The 15639-nt window shown below is 39.3% G+C and overlaps 1 protein-coding gene across 1 annotated transcript in view; it reads left to right on the forward strand.

Moving 5' to 3' along the window:
* USH2A (usherin) overlaps positions 1–15639 on the forward strand; it is a 374098-nt gene that overhangs the window by 272403 nt on the left and 86056 nt on the right. Inside the window, exons 49-50 of the mRNA XM_033055679.2 lie at positions 8030–8198; positions 11092–11313. Of these exons, the coding sequence (XP_032911570.1) occupies positions 8030–8198; positions 11092–11313 (391 nt within the window). The remainder of the gene's footprint in view (positions 1–8029; positions 8199–11091; positions 11314–15639) is intronic.

A 15639-nucleotide genomic window follows, 5' to 3' on the forward strand; every position in this document is an offset into this window, starting at 1 on the left:
TACCAAGTTTAACAAGGGAAAGTGCTGGATTCTGTACCTGGGACAGGGCAACCCCTGCACACAGGTAGTTCATAGGGCTCCTTTAGCATAAAGTCATTGCACTTGACCACAGAAAGGCCACAGGAAATCTCTAGGTGTATGCAGAATTTGAAAAATGGTAGCAACCGTATAAATCTTCTCTCTGTGTGAGGAATCATTCCTCAAATCTGGCATGGCAAATGGTGGTTGTTAACATGGCTTGCTGGGGTTTTTTTTCCCCCTTTTAAATTATTCCTTGGCTAAATGCTTAATGACCAGATTCTTCAGGAAAGAAAATCTATCTAGATTCAGCTACAAGTGGGTAACTGTTACATGACAATGATGAGCAACTCTGAATGGGAACTATCATGATTTGTCAGAGGCATTTTTAAATTATGGCTGTTTTCAGGTTAATCTTCATATGAGTTCCTGTTTAGGAGTAGGATCAATAGCATAGCAGGAGTCTGTAATGGTTTTTATTGACAAATGAGGTAGAAAACTCTTAGTTTGAAAGTAAGATTTAATGTCATGAAATAGTGTCTCTATTTGTCAAAGACATCATCACATGTTCTGTGACTAAAGCAAACAATATGTATTCACAAGATTCCCTGTCAGACAAGACAGTAATTAAGGGAGTGACTTATTTGAGGGGCTCAAATCAAAATATAAATTATTTCAGCCAACACGGCTTTAGCTTTTGAATTTCCTTGAGTGCAATACTATATTAAATATAAGTACAGTAATTTCACGAATACAAGCCGCACCAATTTGACCAAAATTTTGGTGGAAACCCGGAAGTGCGGCCAATATTCCGGGGCGGCTAATACATTAACAAAATTCTAAAAGCTGCCAACACGGAAGTGAGAGCCCGCGGCAGCCCCAAGCCAAGCTGGAGCCCGGCCGGCCCCGGCAGAGGTAGGAAAGCCTGGCAGAGGCGGGGCCAGCAGTGCGGGGGGCGGGCGGCAGAGCCTGAACCAGCAGGGCGGGGCAGGGGGGCGGCAGAGCCTGAGCCAGCATGGCGGGGGAGCCCAGGAGAACTGGGGCTAGCAGTGCAGGGGAGCATGGCAGAAGCAGGAAGGCCGGCGGGTGGGGCTGCCTGGCAGCGGGGGAAGCCCAGCAGAATCGGGGCCAGCAGCGTGGGGGAGCCCGGCGGTGCGGGGGCCTGCAGTGCCGGTCAGGGCGAGGAAACGCGGCGGCGGTGCAGATGGGAGGGGGCGGCCGGCGAGCCTGACGGCGGTGGCAGCCCTGCCGGCGGGGCGAGCGAACGCGGCGCGGGGCGAGCGAGGCGCGGGGCGAGCGGCGAGCCCGGCGGCGGCGGCAGCCCGCCGGCCGGGCGAGCGAACACGGCAGCGGGGCGGTGCTGACGGGAGAGGGGGGCCAGCGAGCCCGGCGGCGGCGGCAGCACCACCCGGCCAGCCCCGCCGAGCCGTGGCGCTGAGCTGGGCCACCCGGCCCCGTCGGCAACCATGAGCGGGCCGAGCCTGCCTGGCCCCGCCCCGAGCCAGTAAAGCCCGCTATGCCGCGATCCTGTTACTAATTGGCCAATTTGTGAAAGCTGCGCACGGATTCTCGCGACGAACGAAAGTGCGGCTAATATTCGGGGTGCGGCTTATCTATTGACAAAGACAGCAACATTGTCGAGGCACCGGGGGTGCAGCTTATAATCCGTGTGGCTTGTATTCGTGAAACTACTGTATTTATGAAATCTTGCAAGAGAATTATGGGCAGGCCTTTTTTCTAAAAGGTAAAATTATTTATTTCAGCTTTCTGGCAGGGTAGACTTTTACTACATCTTGGCACGTGCATGAATTAAATTTGTATTAAATTAGTTTTAGAAGTTTTCCTCTTCATTTTTATTTTTTCACTCTTCATACATTTATGGTAACTTTGAGCTTGGAGAGTGTTCATCTATTTTTATAGCTTCCTGCCTTTCTAATTTTTTGTAATTAATTTTGCATTACGTTGTTCTAATGGTCTGTCTGTATTCTCCAAGACTGTGGTTAGAAGTGGGTGCTATTTGTTAAGTAGTGGATATATAATAAATGATTGGAAAGTCCACAGGAAACTGAAGCACTTACACATAAAATGACATGGGGGTAATTTTTGTGGGTGAATTGATTAAAATTCCCTTACCAGTGCTTTGTCTGGTTTGCTACATGTACCCACACTAGCCATCCAAAATGTATATAAGAGATGTCTAGAGAGATCTTGGTGCCTTTGCGCCTTTTAAACTGGAGTCTGTGACAGGAACAACATAAGACAGTGGCAACCCTCTCTCATTTTCATAGAATTCACTGTCAGGCTTTAGTCTGGTGTTTGTGGTCCTTGGATTTGGCAGGCTGCTAGACAGAAGTGAAAGGCAACACTGACCAGTGTTCCAAAAGCCTCTTATCCCAGTGCCAGCTGCACTTCACAGTACCACAGAATGGTTTGGGTTGGAAGAGACTTTAAAGACCATCTCATTCCAACTCCCTGCTATGGGCAGGCATGCCTTCCACTAGAGCAGGTTGATCAAAGTCCCATCCAACCTGAGCTATACATTGATTATACAACCAAATGTGAAGAGATGCTACTGAGAATTAAATGCTGAGCAGCTTCAGTAATGTTCAGATCCAGAACATCCAAAACCAGAAGTTTTTTGATGATAGACTGGTCAGCAAAAGCAGGTATTTGTAAATAAATAGACAAATGGGTTGTGGAGTTCTCACTTTTGCTTGAGTCACTTGCTACACCTTGTTTACAAGACAAAATCTGGATCTAATTTCGCTCTTACAATTTTCTTGAATTCATGAGTATAAAGTGAGAGAAAAACCAGGTCTTTTGTATAAAATTATTCGGAAATATGGCTTTGGTTATTTATTAATCTTTCCTTATGGATTTATGGATTACTTTTGTGATCATCAGCTTGTTATTGTAATGCACTGTGGAAAAAGAGGGATTTGTTATGATTCAGCTACATAAGAGATCACCAAAATCCACTCCAGTAAAAGAAATATCAGGGTGTATTGTCAGTGTGCAGTGTGCTGGCTGAGCTGGGTCCAGCCAAGTGTTGCAGCTCTGTGAGAAAGGCAGTGGGAAACAGCCTGGCTGCCAGGCTGCACTGCCGTGTGTGTTCTACATTTGGGATCCAGGTTAGAGCCTCTGTTTGGGACTGTGCTCTGCAAATCAACCAACTCACTCAGAGCCATCTGGGGAATCTCTAAAAGGGCAAGTGACCTTTTCACTACAAGGGACATGTGTACATGCACATTCATGGGCACGTGCAGGACTGATATTAAGCCCAGTGAAGACCAAACATTCCTCCCATCCTAAATAATCTTTGCATCAGATTCCTTCTTCTTCTTTCTAGTTGTTATCCAGTTTTCTGCTTCAACATTAGGATTCTTTATTATTTTAACTAAAGCTAACACGTTGTTGTTCCTAGTATCCTTACCATGGTGTTTAACCAGACTTGCATGGATTTACTCCTTGAGCAGAGAAAGAATTTAGAGTATTTTTGTGTGTGTATTTTTGCAGAAGAACTGAGAATACATTCTGATGTTGAATTTTATCTGCTGCCAGGAGGGTCCCTATGTCCTGTGGAACCTTTACAGGGACAAACTGTACTACTTGAGGATTCCCAAGCTTCCAAAATTGTCCATCTTTTTCTAGCTGTTTTCAGTAAGATGTGCTCCATAACTTTACCTGTACGTGAAGTTGTATGAGGTTTGCAGAGCTACTTCAGTTAGCAAGGGAGTGTGCCCAAGTTTCAGTCATCAGGTAGCATAATCTCAGCATCAATAGGAAGGGCATTCCTGTATTATCCATGGAGCTACCAAACTGTGCATCTGTTTTTTACTGACATCCTGAGGTGAACTCAGAAAACAATGAGACAATGTAATTAAAGGAGTGGTGTAAAGGCTAATAATTTCTGCTTGCTTTGCATCGTGAGTCTGAACATCAATGGTTAAAATGGTCCTGAAAGTCTTAATACGGCTTCAGCACTTTTTATTTTCAGGTGCAACAAGCTGTATAAATCTGTGGTTAATGAACTAATCAAATACAACTGATATTAGTAGGAAGTAGAGGCTTACCCCTTTACTCATTGCAATTAATGTGCTATTTACTAAAAACACCAGCAGGACTGTTTTTTAAGGAGTAAAACAGTGGCTTGATAGCCAGCCTCAAAAGCTGTCAGCAGTGAAACGTAACACATCTTGACACCAGTGAAGGGTATCCCATCAATATTTATGCAAAATTTACTATTAATGTTAGCAATGTTGTGCAAATTCTTTTCAAGTTCTTTCAGGCTTAGAGAACCTTTAAAAATATTATACTTCTTGTTATAACACACCTGAAAGACAAGAAATGAAACTCATTTTAGGAAGATAATATGTAGTGATTTGTAGCAGAATAACAATTTCTGTTCATGGATTTTAGATCTAAATCTGTATCAATTACCAGAAGAGAACAACTGTTTGAGAAAAGAAATGTATGTTAGCTAAAAAGGGTGTCTGTATAGATTCAGAGATAATTTAAGTAAAAAAGAATGAGCCTTGCTAATTTAAAATATTCCCTCTCACATGAGAACATGATGGGTCAATCATTACTCTGGTGTTTGCTCCACAGGCAGAAATTTTTAATGAACTCCTGTAGCTAATAGGAATTCCTGGGAGTGTTTTGTGAATTGCTATTTCACAAAGTGGCTCTGGCAGCAAGCGTTTGACAAGAAGGATAAACATGGCTGCCTAGCACATCTGTTTATTTGAGTAAAGCAGTCTTAGCTCAACTGGCATGTGTCCATAAGGCCAGATAATATCCTTCAACAAAGTCTTCAGCAAGCAGAGGGATCAGGGATGACACAATTATAATTAAGAGAGAGTTGCTTAGATAAGTTTGGACTATTTTTAAAAATTGTTACAATATTGTGTAATCCTGCCTGCCAGATTTGATATCTGGTACTCTGTGCTAATGTCATGGCTGACTGGGCCTTTCTCAGGCAACATAATAAGCCTTTCTTTGTGGCCAACCCTTCCTAGTCATTGTGCTCCTGCATCACAGTCCCTCTGAGTGCTTGGGTGGGAAGAGAATGACAGGATTGATTTACTTTGTGAAGTTACTGATATTTTTAAGGGCTCCTGTGACAGCTAAGGATGAACATCTTGTATCATCTCCATAGATGGTAAAGATCTTCTGGTTACCAAGTGTATGGTGAGCATTCAACCCTCTTCACAAGGGCGAGATCTCCAAGCTGCCTAAAATGCTGGTGGCACCATATTTGTTCCCTCCAGGGCTTCTGCTTCCATGTACAGGATAGCACCACCCAGTTGGGACTGTCACATTTAAGAGGATGAGCTCATAACAACCTTTTGCCACTGTAACTTTCAATCCATCTGCTCTTCTTTTTCTATGATGCAATTTTAGCATTACTTGAATGGTTTTGGGGTTTTTTTATGGATTGGTAATTCAGAATCCCTGGGCTGAATATCGATGCAAATAGAAACTATCTCTAGAGGACTGCCAAAAAAATGTTCTTTAACAATTTACAGCTGACTGCAGAGGATGTTATGAAACTACATCATAATAGCACCAACTGTATCAGTTGGTAATGCCAGAGGAGAGTCTGAATGTGTTTTAGAACTGACTGGGCCCCTCTTTGGAGACTGTCCATAGGTTGTTGAGAAATACTGAGGATCTTACGTAATTTTTAACAAGAGAAAAAGCTGCTGAAACTATTGTAACACATCTGGATATACAGCTGAGGATTTTGTGTGGGAATTGAGGAGGAAAAGGAGAAACACCAATAATGATGCAATCTTACAAACAGTGTTTCAAACTGAATGCTGTAGAGTTAGTACTAAAATGGCCTTCCTGGTGTTGGAATATGCAGAGCAGCCCTTAGTACAGAGCATTCACAAGGCAAGTGGCATTTCTTAAAACTGGAAGCATCTCATGGGAGATAAAACGGCTGCTCAAGCATCTGAGCCTGGATAAAGCCAAAGATGTGCATCTTTTTTTATCTGAAAGGTGGAAAGACTCTATTCAGGTGAAATTTGAGTGGTGACCATCACTAAAAAGAATGAAAAATGGGATGACAAATGAAATCCATGAAAAGAAGAGGTGGTATTGGGCCAGGCACATCACAGAGTGAGACACCAGACAATCCCAAGGGGTACAAACCAAGAATGCTTGAGGAACATGTGTTTGATCTCCTTTCATGCAGGCAGGTACAGAATTTCTGACTGTTGTCTCAAGCTCAGCTTTGTGTTTTTAAGAATGCTTTTAAGTCACTTGGAAATATACAGAGACCAGGTAAACTTCTAGGTTTCTTTGGAGTCAATTGTAAATGGAGAAAAACTCAGCCTGGAGTGCATGCCAGCCATTGCAAAATATCCAAAAGCTAGGAAGCAGAGAAGAGTTCTAAAGCAGAGTTTTATTTGACATCTTCGCTAATGATCTGGAAGAAAGAACACTAGGTTAATTAAATTCATAGATTGGGTTATATTACCAGTGACAAAGTGGACAGCAATATAATGTAATACAGCCTACAGAGATCCAAAATTCCTGAATAGAAAATGACAAAATTCAGCTACGCTGGTAATCTAAAACAGACGCTGAATGGGAAAGTGCTATGGAAAAGCAGGAAACAGTGTCACAATTCAAAGCATAAAGGTTATAAAGGTTATAAAACCTTAAAATACAATGAGGAAACAGGAACCTCCTATGTCCTACCTCATGTTAATTGTGGCTTACCTGTTGTTTATGTGTTGTAAATTATAACTTCAGAACCTAACCTAATACACCCAAGAGTGATGGAATAAAGGCCATTGAAAAGTAAACAAAACAAAGCATCATTCTTCTGTAGTCAAAGAGAGTTTACAACATCAGAAAAACAATATTTTTATATGCATATATTTTTAGTAACATTATAATTATAATGCAAAATAGATGTCCTGTTTCTATTAATGTACATTTTTTAAAGTTTTCTTCTCAAGTTAAAGTAAAGGTAAACAAAAGATCCTTCAGAGGGGCACTTTCTTTCTTTGTTGCTAAGCTAACCTGATTTAGGCCATGGTAAAAGTCAGTAGTGGAAAAGGGCCATTTCAAAAGAAAACCAAGGAGGAACTCTGCTCTAACATCTCTGCTCTCCTGACAACTCCATTTCATGTCTAGCTGGAAGAACCTGATACAAGTTGCACTGACTGTAGGTTCCAAGTTTACCATTTTTATAGTTATTCTACTGACTGTGCTGTATGATTTGCTGGGTATTCAGTGTGCCACTCCCTTGATATAAGAGTAAGTGTACAAATAATTATTTGGTTGTTCAAGCACATAATTGTCTCGACAGCACCTAGAAAGAAGTCTGAAGTTAAAAGACCTTTTCAAAATTCATTTTATATAAATATTTTATTTTAATAGAAGTTTTATTTTGACAAAAAGAAATTCTTATTATAAATACTATTCTCTTGAGATTGTTTGAAGAACTGTGGTCATAAGTAAGTGTTTGTGTGCTAGAGGAAGAAAATTCCACTTAATTTTATGTGAAAGAAAACCCAAGAGCTCATATTAGGAAATACTGGTTTTCAGTTGTAAGAGTTTCATCATAAATAAAAAAAAAAAAACAACAAAAAACAAGAATTGGGAAGAACAAAAAAGGGTCAGGTAATGGTAGACTAAATACACTACTGATTTGTATTGTTTGTAGTATTGCACTGTACTCCACAATGAGAGACTCAAACAGCCTGCAAGGCATATGAAGATGATTCATATTAATGGACTATTTTATTAAGGTGCAGTATGGTTGAAGGCCACAGAATAGCAGCATTTTGACAGATACACAGTAGTTTATTGAAGTCTGATAATGCTGGAGGGCACAGAATTTTAGCCAAGTTACATTTTATTTGACTGCAGTCATATTAGTGTCTGCACTAGGATACATGTTTTCATATACGTTATTTTTGCCAGACAACACATTATGTTCCGTTTAACAGATATTGCCTTACTGATTTTCTTTTTTTTTTACTACTTCTAGGTATGTTGTAATGGGATTCTGCACGACAATAAACCTGGCTTCCAATGCTGTGAGGACAAGTACATTCCATTTATTCTTAATTCACCAGGGGTTTGCTGTGGTGGGCAGATACATGCTGTGCAACCCAAACATCAGTGCTGTGGTGGCTATTACACCAGAGTTTTAGTAGGTAAGAGACAACTCCTCTCCACTACTTGAATGACACAAAACAGCAAAGTTAATATATTTGTTAAACCGAGGAGAATGAAAAAAAAAATTAAGGGTGAGATTTATCAAGATATCTACCTGTCTTCAAGAGTTGTATTCAGTGCAAAGAAAATTGCGCTCACATAGCCTTCTAAACATGGTACACTCTGTTTATACAAGAAAGGCTTAATTGATGAAACCTGATGATTGGGTCATTTCCCAGAGAACTAATTTGTGCCAAACTATACTTAATTGCAGTAAGTGTTGCATAATGGGGAGGGCAGTTCTGCTTAATAGGAACACCATCAGGCAATTTAGTGGTGAAGTTTAGTTCTCTGCTTGACTTGACCCCACATGATTTTCCATAGCCATTTCTATAGTGGAACAATTGTTAGCACTTGGTGTTGATATTCTGGATTACATCATTTCTACTTGTTTCTACATTGTCTACTCTTTGTTTCTACTAATGTTGCAGATCAAAGTATACCTCCCACGTGCATTAACTTTGATGGTAATTTATCCTTTTCTTATTCTCAGAGCGGTTTGGGAAGTTTGCCAAAACTGCACTTCTGTGTTACTGTTCAGAGTTTGGTTTTCCAGTTTGTTGGTGGGTCATTGTTGACAGGGAAAAGGAGGAAAAGGGGGAGGAGAGATCCCTTTCATGGGGCAGTGTTCAGAACATATAACTCTTTGTAGGCAATTGTCAGGTCAGGAGCTAAAATGCTTCCATTACTCATGAGCTGGCACACATTCCATAGGCTCAGAAACACTTGACATTTTGCCAACACGTTCAGCACATCCCAAGTTCTGATTTTTGAAAAGTAATTCATATATCACAATATTATAATGCCTTTCATGATGTCATCAGAAAAATGCTATCACATGGAAGAAGCAGAGAAGTGTATTTTGCTGACCTCATTAATCTCAGTGTACTGAAATGGAGAGATTATACTATGACCTCTGTCCCCATCCAGTGGTCTGTGTTAACTAGCTTAATGTTGTTTACATCAAGAAAGAAAAGCACAGTGGAACAAAATGTTTTATGTCTGAAAGTAGTTCTTGTTCTGTCAGCAGTCCACAAGCATGAAACAGTGAATGTTTGAACACGATTTTAAACATTTTTTTTTCTAAGTGTACTTGCTACATTATTTTTCTATACTCTAAAGGGCAGCAACATGAACACTGTTGGTCACTTTTTTCTTTTTTATTTTTATAAATATGCTAATAACCTCAAGCTAAATGTTAATGTGGGTCATTGTTTGATAAGGATAACAATTAGCTGGTAAGACTGCATAGTAGTTTTTAGAGGGAGAACATTTTCATGCCTAGCTTGGAATGGATCCCATTTTGAGAGGTTAATGAGAAGGTTACTGATCCTTTGTGTCTTATGTCCAATAGTTCTTTCTGAAAAAATAGTTTTATTTCCAATAGATGTAAGCTACATTATGTGTTTCAATACTTCCTCTGTGTAGCATCTAAATTAGCTTCTGAGGAATGCAGGAAAATATGATTAAGTACCTAGATGGATTATATCTATTATACTCTAAAAATTTGCTCTCATACTTTTTTTTTTTTGTTTATTATTGACTTTATTTGATAAAGTTATTCGCACAGGAAACTCTCTAAGCATACATATTTCCCAGATGTTGTTTGGCCAGCTCAATAGCTCAGGATGTGCTGAAGCATACTGGGCTGGAGGCATGAAGATTACAAATTAGGAAGGCAGAATCTGTTTTTGAAACAGTAGTGCACGAAGAAGTGCAAACATCCATCCTAGAACTAAGATGGGAGGCAGACCAAATAATGCTACTACCACCCAGGCACCTCTTTGGCAAGGAATGGAGGGAGAAAGGAAAACACTGTTCTCCCTTATCTGTTATAATCTCAGCACATGTTTATTTTTGGAAAAAACTGCATTGAATTTGGAGATCTCTGTCTCTAATTCCTAACCTTTCATAAGAAAAGGACTTGAGATATTGCTTTAAATGAGAAAGATGAGTTTTAATACTTTAATCAACTCTACTACCCATCTTCAATAGCAAAACAAAATCACTCCTCCTTCCAAATGACATTTGAGCCACAGAAAACATTGCAACACAGAAAAATAATATAAAAATATTAGAACACTTGATCAGCTCAAGTGCAGACACTAGTGAATGAAAATTATTACCATTTATCAACATTTTGGAATCCTTTATAGCAGTATGTACTTTGTTCATAGCCCACAGCTTGTTCCAGTTCACCCTACCCCACCATTTAGGTGTCAGTCTGGCAGTCTTATCCTAAGGTCTTTTCCTGAAAAAACTGATGATTTTGCTTAAGTAGCAGCCAAGTCCACCAATTGTGATGGTGGTATTTAATTTTTAAAGTGAGTTTAATCCTTAAATTCTCTGTGAGATGAAGTCCTAAATGACACTCAAACATGAAAAATGCTTTAAGCATTGTGAATTAATTCATCAAGACAAGTTTGGAATGATTTTGAAGGAGACAATAAATTTTTTTGCCAAGTAGCCTGGTGGTTCTGTTAAACACAGCAAGAATGTTCTCTCTTTACTGTGTAGCTGCAATTGCAAAAGGCTTTTAGCTGTATAATTGTCATATGCACAGACATTATTTTCATTGCTCTTCTCATCTGTCATGCTTGTCTTTTGATATCTTACAGAGTCCTGACCTGAATTAATGAATACACATTTCTTTAATCATTATTACAAATGAATATAATATTTCTATAGCATTCTAAAGCACCGAGTGCTTTCACATGGAAAGTTCTGTCCATGAAATTGTGTGAATCCAGACTTGCTATCTGATGAAAGCCTCTCACAAATTTCAAGAGTAATAAATGGTTAAAATCTTTACTTGTATTCATATATTGACAGGAGAAGTATGCTGCCCTAATGAAGAGGAAAACAGAGTTTCAGTTGGAATTGGTGATTCCTGCTGCCAGGGAATGCCTTACTCCACATCGGGCAATCAAATCTGCTGTGGTGGATCCCTGCATGACAGTTTCAATCAGCAGTGCTGTGGTGGAAGGGTCATAAGCATGGACTCTGTCTGTTGTGGTGATGACAAGGAGGGGACTGCATACAGACCTCTCACAGGTAAGTCCTCAAGAAAAAAAAAATCTTAATCTTTCTAAATCTCTTGTGGCAACAGCCATTCAGAAGTGACACACTCAGGTATAAAGTGTGTGTGCCAATTTGTTAAAATGTTGTTGCATTTCAGTCACCTATTTTGGTACACTACAAAATGCTGAGCTTTCAGTAACCTTCTTTGTCTTTGTGCAAAGGCTGCAGGGGCTGAAGGAACCAGACAATTCAAAAGGAATGAATGATCTTTCCTTATGCAAGTCAGGAAACAGGACTGGTCCCTTCATTGAGGTTAGATTGTGCCTTGTGCTGCCATGCATCCCATTGCAGGGGTTTTCCATTTGCTCTGGAAACTGAAGTTTGCAATGGTGTCTGCTTGGTGGTCTATGTCATTCTCTTGTGTTCATCCCTTACATGGGGCTAAACCTGCTGTAGGTTAAAATCAACAAAAATTAATCCCCAGGACTACCCACTGGCTCATCTGGTGTATCCCATTAATTTCTTGGAAACAATAGGAAATTACTCCATCATTCAGAGGTACAATCCTAACCCCTATTTCCTTATAAAACTCTGTTTTATAAACTCGGAGGACAGACATTGGAGGTATTATTACAAAACCCATTCAGATATTTTCATGTGTCTTTTCTTTCTACAGTTATTAGACAAATTATATCCTATCAGCCTTAGGCTTTCTCAGCCTCACAAAAAGACTTCAGAAATTGTTGTAGTGTGAAAAGGGAGCCTGATTTCAAAACACAGGAATAATGAATGTTTAGTACCATGCTTGGTGTACAAAGCTGAATGATGGTGTGTGCCAATTCGAGCCTCTAGTTGTACAACTAAGAACCTAGATCTGAAGGCTGAACTTGTCCTTTCCCCCAAAAATAAGCTCTGACTTCAGCTAGTTTTTTGAATTCCCTGGATCCTTCAGTGGCTCTGGTATTAGGAGCACCTTCTTTGGGTGCTGACTGTCAGGATGAGCGAATCAGATGAGTATTGCCATGGTTTCTGTGGTTTCCATGCTATCCTTCCCTTGCACTGGTGACTCATGGTGTGAGCTGTGAGCAGCACTGCTTGCATGATTTTAGCTCTCTCTCACTGTGATCTCTAATTGTGCTTGATCTACAGCAGCCATGCTCTCAGTACCAGCTTTGAGCAAAGCCCTCTTGCATAGCCACGCATTGTGCGGCTGCCACAAGACGGGCCTGGCTCATAAAACATCTCTTTATGTACTTTATTACTTAAACTCTTTTATTTGCCTGCAGGAGCCCTTTAACAAAATCACATTGAATTGACTTTCTCACACCAAATCAAATCTCTCTGGTCCCAGTTCAGTTGTCTTTGTCAATATGTATTTTATAAATGGAGTGAATTAACAGATGCTGTTGGAACAGAACTGCTGGGGTAGCGTTTATGTTTTTACTGCTCTCTCTGGGCAGATGAGTTGTGTAGGAGTGTAATACAGGTATCTTGGGATGAAAGTTATGTTCTTCATTTCAGTATATATGTATTCTTAACAGTTTTTTTCCCCTTAAATATATATATTTAAAAAATCTTTATATCCCTCTTTTAAAAATGTGTTTAGCTTATAGTGCTCAATCATTTACACTATTTTTCTCAAGAATGGGTGAAGATGACATTTTTTTGGCTATTAAAAAAGAAAACAGTAGCTTTTTTCATCACTCACGGGTTTTCTGTGAGGACTTTATGCCATGAGCCAGCACACAGCTGAACACAATTACAGGTTTGAAAGATGAATTAGCACCACAGTTGAAAAGAGATCGTATTCTTTTGCATTAGGCATAATATAGATCGTGGTTTCTTATCATATCATATAGATCGTGCTCAATTGGTTTGTGCTTAATTTCTTGGAGAAATTCAGTCTTGCTAAATACATTGCAAAAATGCACAAGCCAGGCACAAAAATCTACCTGCTTCCTATCCTAATTATTGTAATTATTCTAATGGAAAAAATGCTCTTACATAAAAACATAATTTATTTATCATTGGCAAATGGATAAGTAGAATTTTGCAATAATGTGGTAATTGGAAGGCTGATCTCATTGTCTGGAAGGAGACGAGGTAACGGGGGTGGTTTTGTGCAAAAGCTGAGTTGCTTCTGAAGCACTGTTTTGCACTTGGCAATCAATGCCATAGCTAAAAGTCTAGTGACAATTTAAAGCTTTTGTTTGAGAGCTTTAAGTCCTTCCAAAAAAAGCGTACAAGAAAAACTTGAGCACTAAAGTGCAAGCCTTGTACACAGTCTCATTTTGTTGCATGACCAGTTCAAAATCAGTGTCTTCTTGCTGAATCTAGATCTAGCGTTTGCACTGAATGTTGGTTTAAGAGTTTGACTCACAGAACATTTTCATTTGCATTGCATACCTTTTTCTGAGAGTCTGCCCTGCAAAAGACATTTTCATCCATCCCACATTACTTTTTTTCCCCTTTACTGATTAATCTCTCCTTTCTTATGTTTCCTTTTTCACCCCTTGTTGGCCTTGTTTAGTGGGGTGACCATAGAGACATCTACTGGTAAAGGCTGGCAGTGGTGTACATGCACATCCTGAGCCCCACTGCTGCAGTGTGATTATCCAAAGGTCTCGATTTCTGGCTATAAAGGATAATGTCAGCTAAAACCACTCTTGGATTTTCTATCTCTGTCTTTTTTGTTGTTTTTTTTTTTTTTTTTTTTTCTTTTAATGCCACTATAGTGACATCCCAGACTCATGAAAAATGATGCTTTGTACTGTTTTGGTTCCTGATCTATAATAGTTGCAATACCCACATGTAAGCCAAGGGTTTTTGGAGTAGTTTGCAATGTACACTGGCTCTGTATTCTGTTGATCCTCTATTCTGGCTCCAAAGGCTAAGCCTTTTAATACTCATTTTTTCCCTTTTGAAAGCATTGGTTTTGCAGATTTACTAAATTACTAATTCATCACTCAGCTAGGTTTATAAATTTTTTCAGTTGCTGGGGATGAACATGAAATAATTGTTGACAGAAATCAGTGTTAGCAGGAAGTGTCTTTTCCAGCCCATGGATTTTCTTTTTGCTATAATGCATTACGTGCCTATGAAACATAAATATATAAAATATGACACACGAATTCCAACTGAGTTACAAACAAATAGTTTACATTTTGATATTTTGCTGTATTCAGCAAGGGTTTATAGGAATTTCTGGATCCTTAAGCAATTGAATAAAGCAATTTTTAGAAGGCAAATCAATCCATCAATATTACATGGTCCTATTTTGTTTTTCTTGGAGCATATTTAAAATTGTACATTTGAGGTGTCAAGGTTCAGGAGTCAAGTGCTACATGTGATAAATTAAGGAAAGGTCAGAGGCTATGCAATGCAGTTTCAGAAGATTGTCTACCTCTGCCTTTGCAGCTCATTCATGCTGAAGTGATGCACTCTGGGAATTACTACCAAACTCTGCTCTGCAACATCTGCTCTCCCTAAGTGAGTTAGTGCACGTCAGACATCTTTATGTCAGAATATTGCAGTGATGGATGCAGTCTTCAGAAAATGCTGCATAAAAATCTGGTGTGCCGTTCTGGCCATTAAGTGAAATTACTATTTAAATTAATGGCGCTGTCACAGTTTATCTGTGCAAAGAATGAACGCTGATTAGGGTATTAAGTAATTAGCAATTTATCACACTGGAACAAGGTTGATAATAATTAAAGAAGTAATGGTTTACCAAAGAAACTAGAAAGGGAGTCACTTCTTGTTATGTGAGTGAAATCTTGGCTGAAAAATTTAATTCAGTTAAACAAAGATGAGGTTCAAAGTGAAAGAATACAGCTTTGTTTGTTTCAATAGAAAAACAGTTCATTATCAAAATTTTAGTTTGCCTGTCAGAAGTCCCTTGGGGCTGTCTGAGTTGCTTATTAGTATTGAATTGAGTCATTTTCTGCAATAATTCTCTCTTCAAAATTGGTAGAATCCTAGGATAATTTGGAAAAAGGGTGTGAACTAGAGGAAATATTTTATCTCTTGAAGAGCTGGTGATCACAGTTTGATTGCTGTTATTAGAACCAGCCCTGAAAGAAGGTAAAGTATGCAAGTAACATCACCATTTTTAGCCATTCCAATGATTGGAAGGAAATGTTCTGAATGCTTTAGCAGGATCATACCTTTATAGATTAATTTTCATTATGTATGACTTCTGAGAGAGATTTGCTGCAATAAATGGCAGTGAAAAAAAGTGGCCACTCTTGCACATGTTTTAAATGCCAACATATGACAGAAATTATGTCAAACACAAACTATTTTGTATAGGTACCAGTATATCACAGCTCTGTTTTTTTGTGTGATATCTTCCTAGTT

The sequence above is a fragment of the Catharus ustulatus genome, chromosome 3, assembly GCF_009819885.2.
Source record: "Catharus ustulatus isolate bCatUst1 chromosome 3, bCatUst1.pri.v2, whole genome shotgun sequence".
Lineage (NCBI taxonomy): Eukaryota > Metazoa > Chordata > Aves > Passeriformes > Turdidae > Catharus > Catharus ustulatus.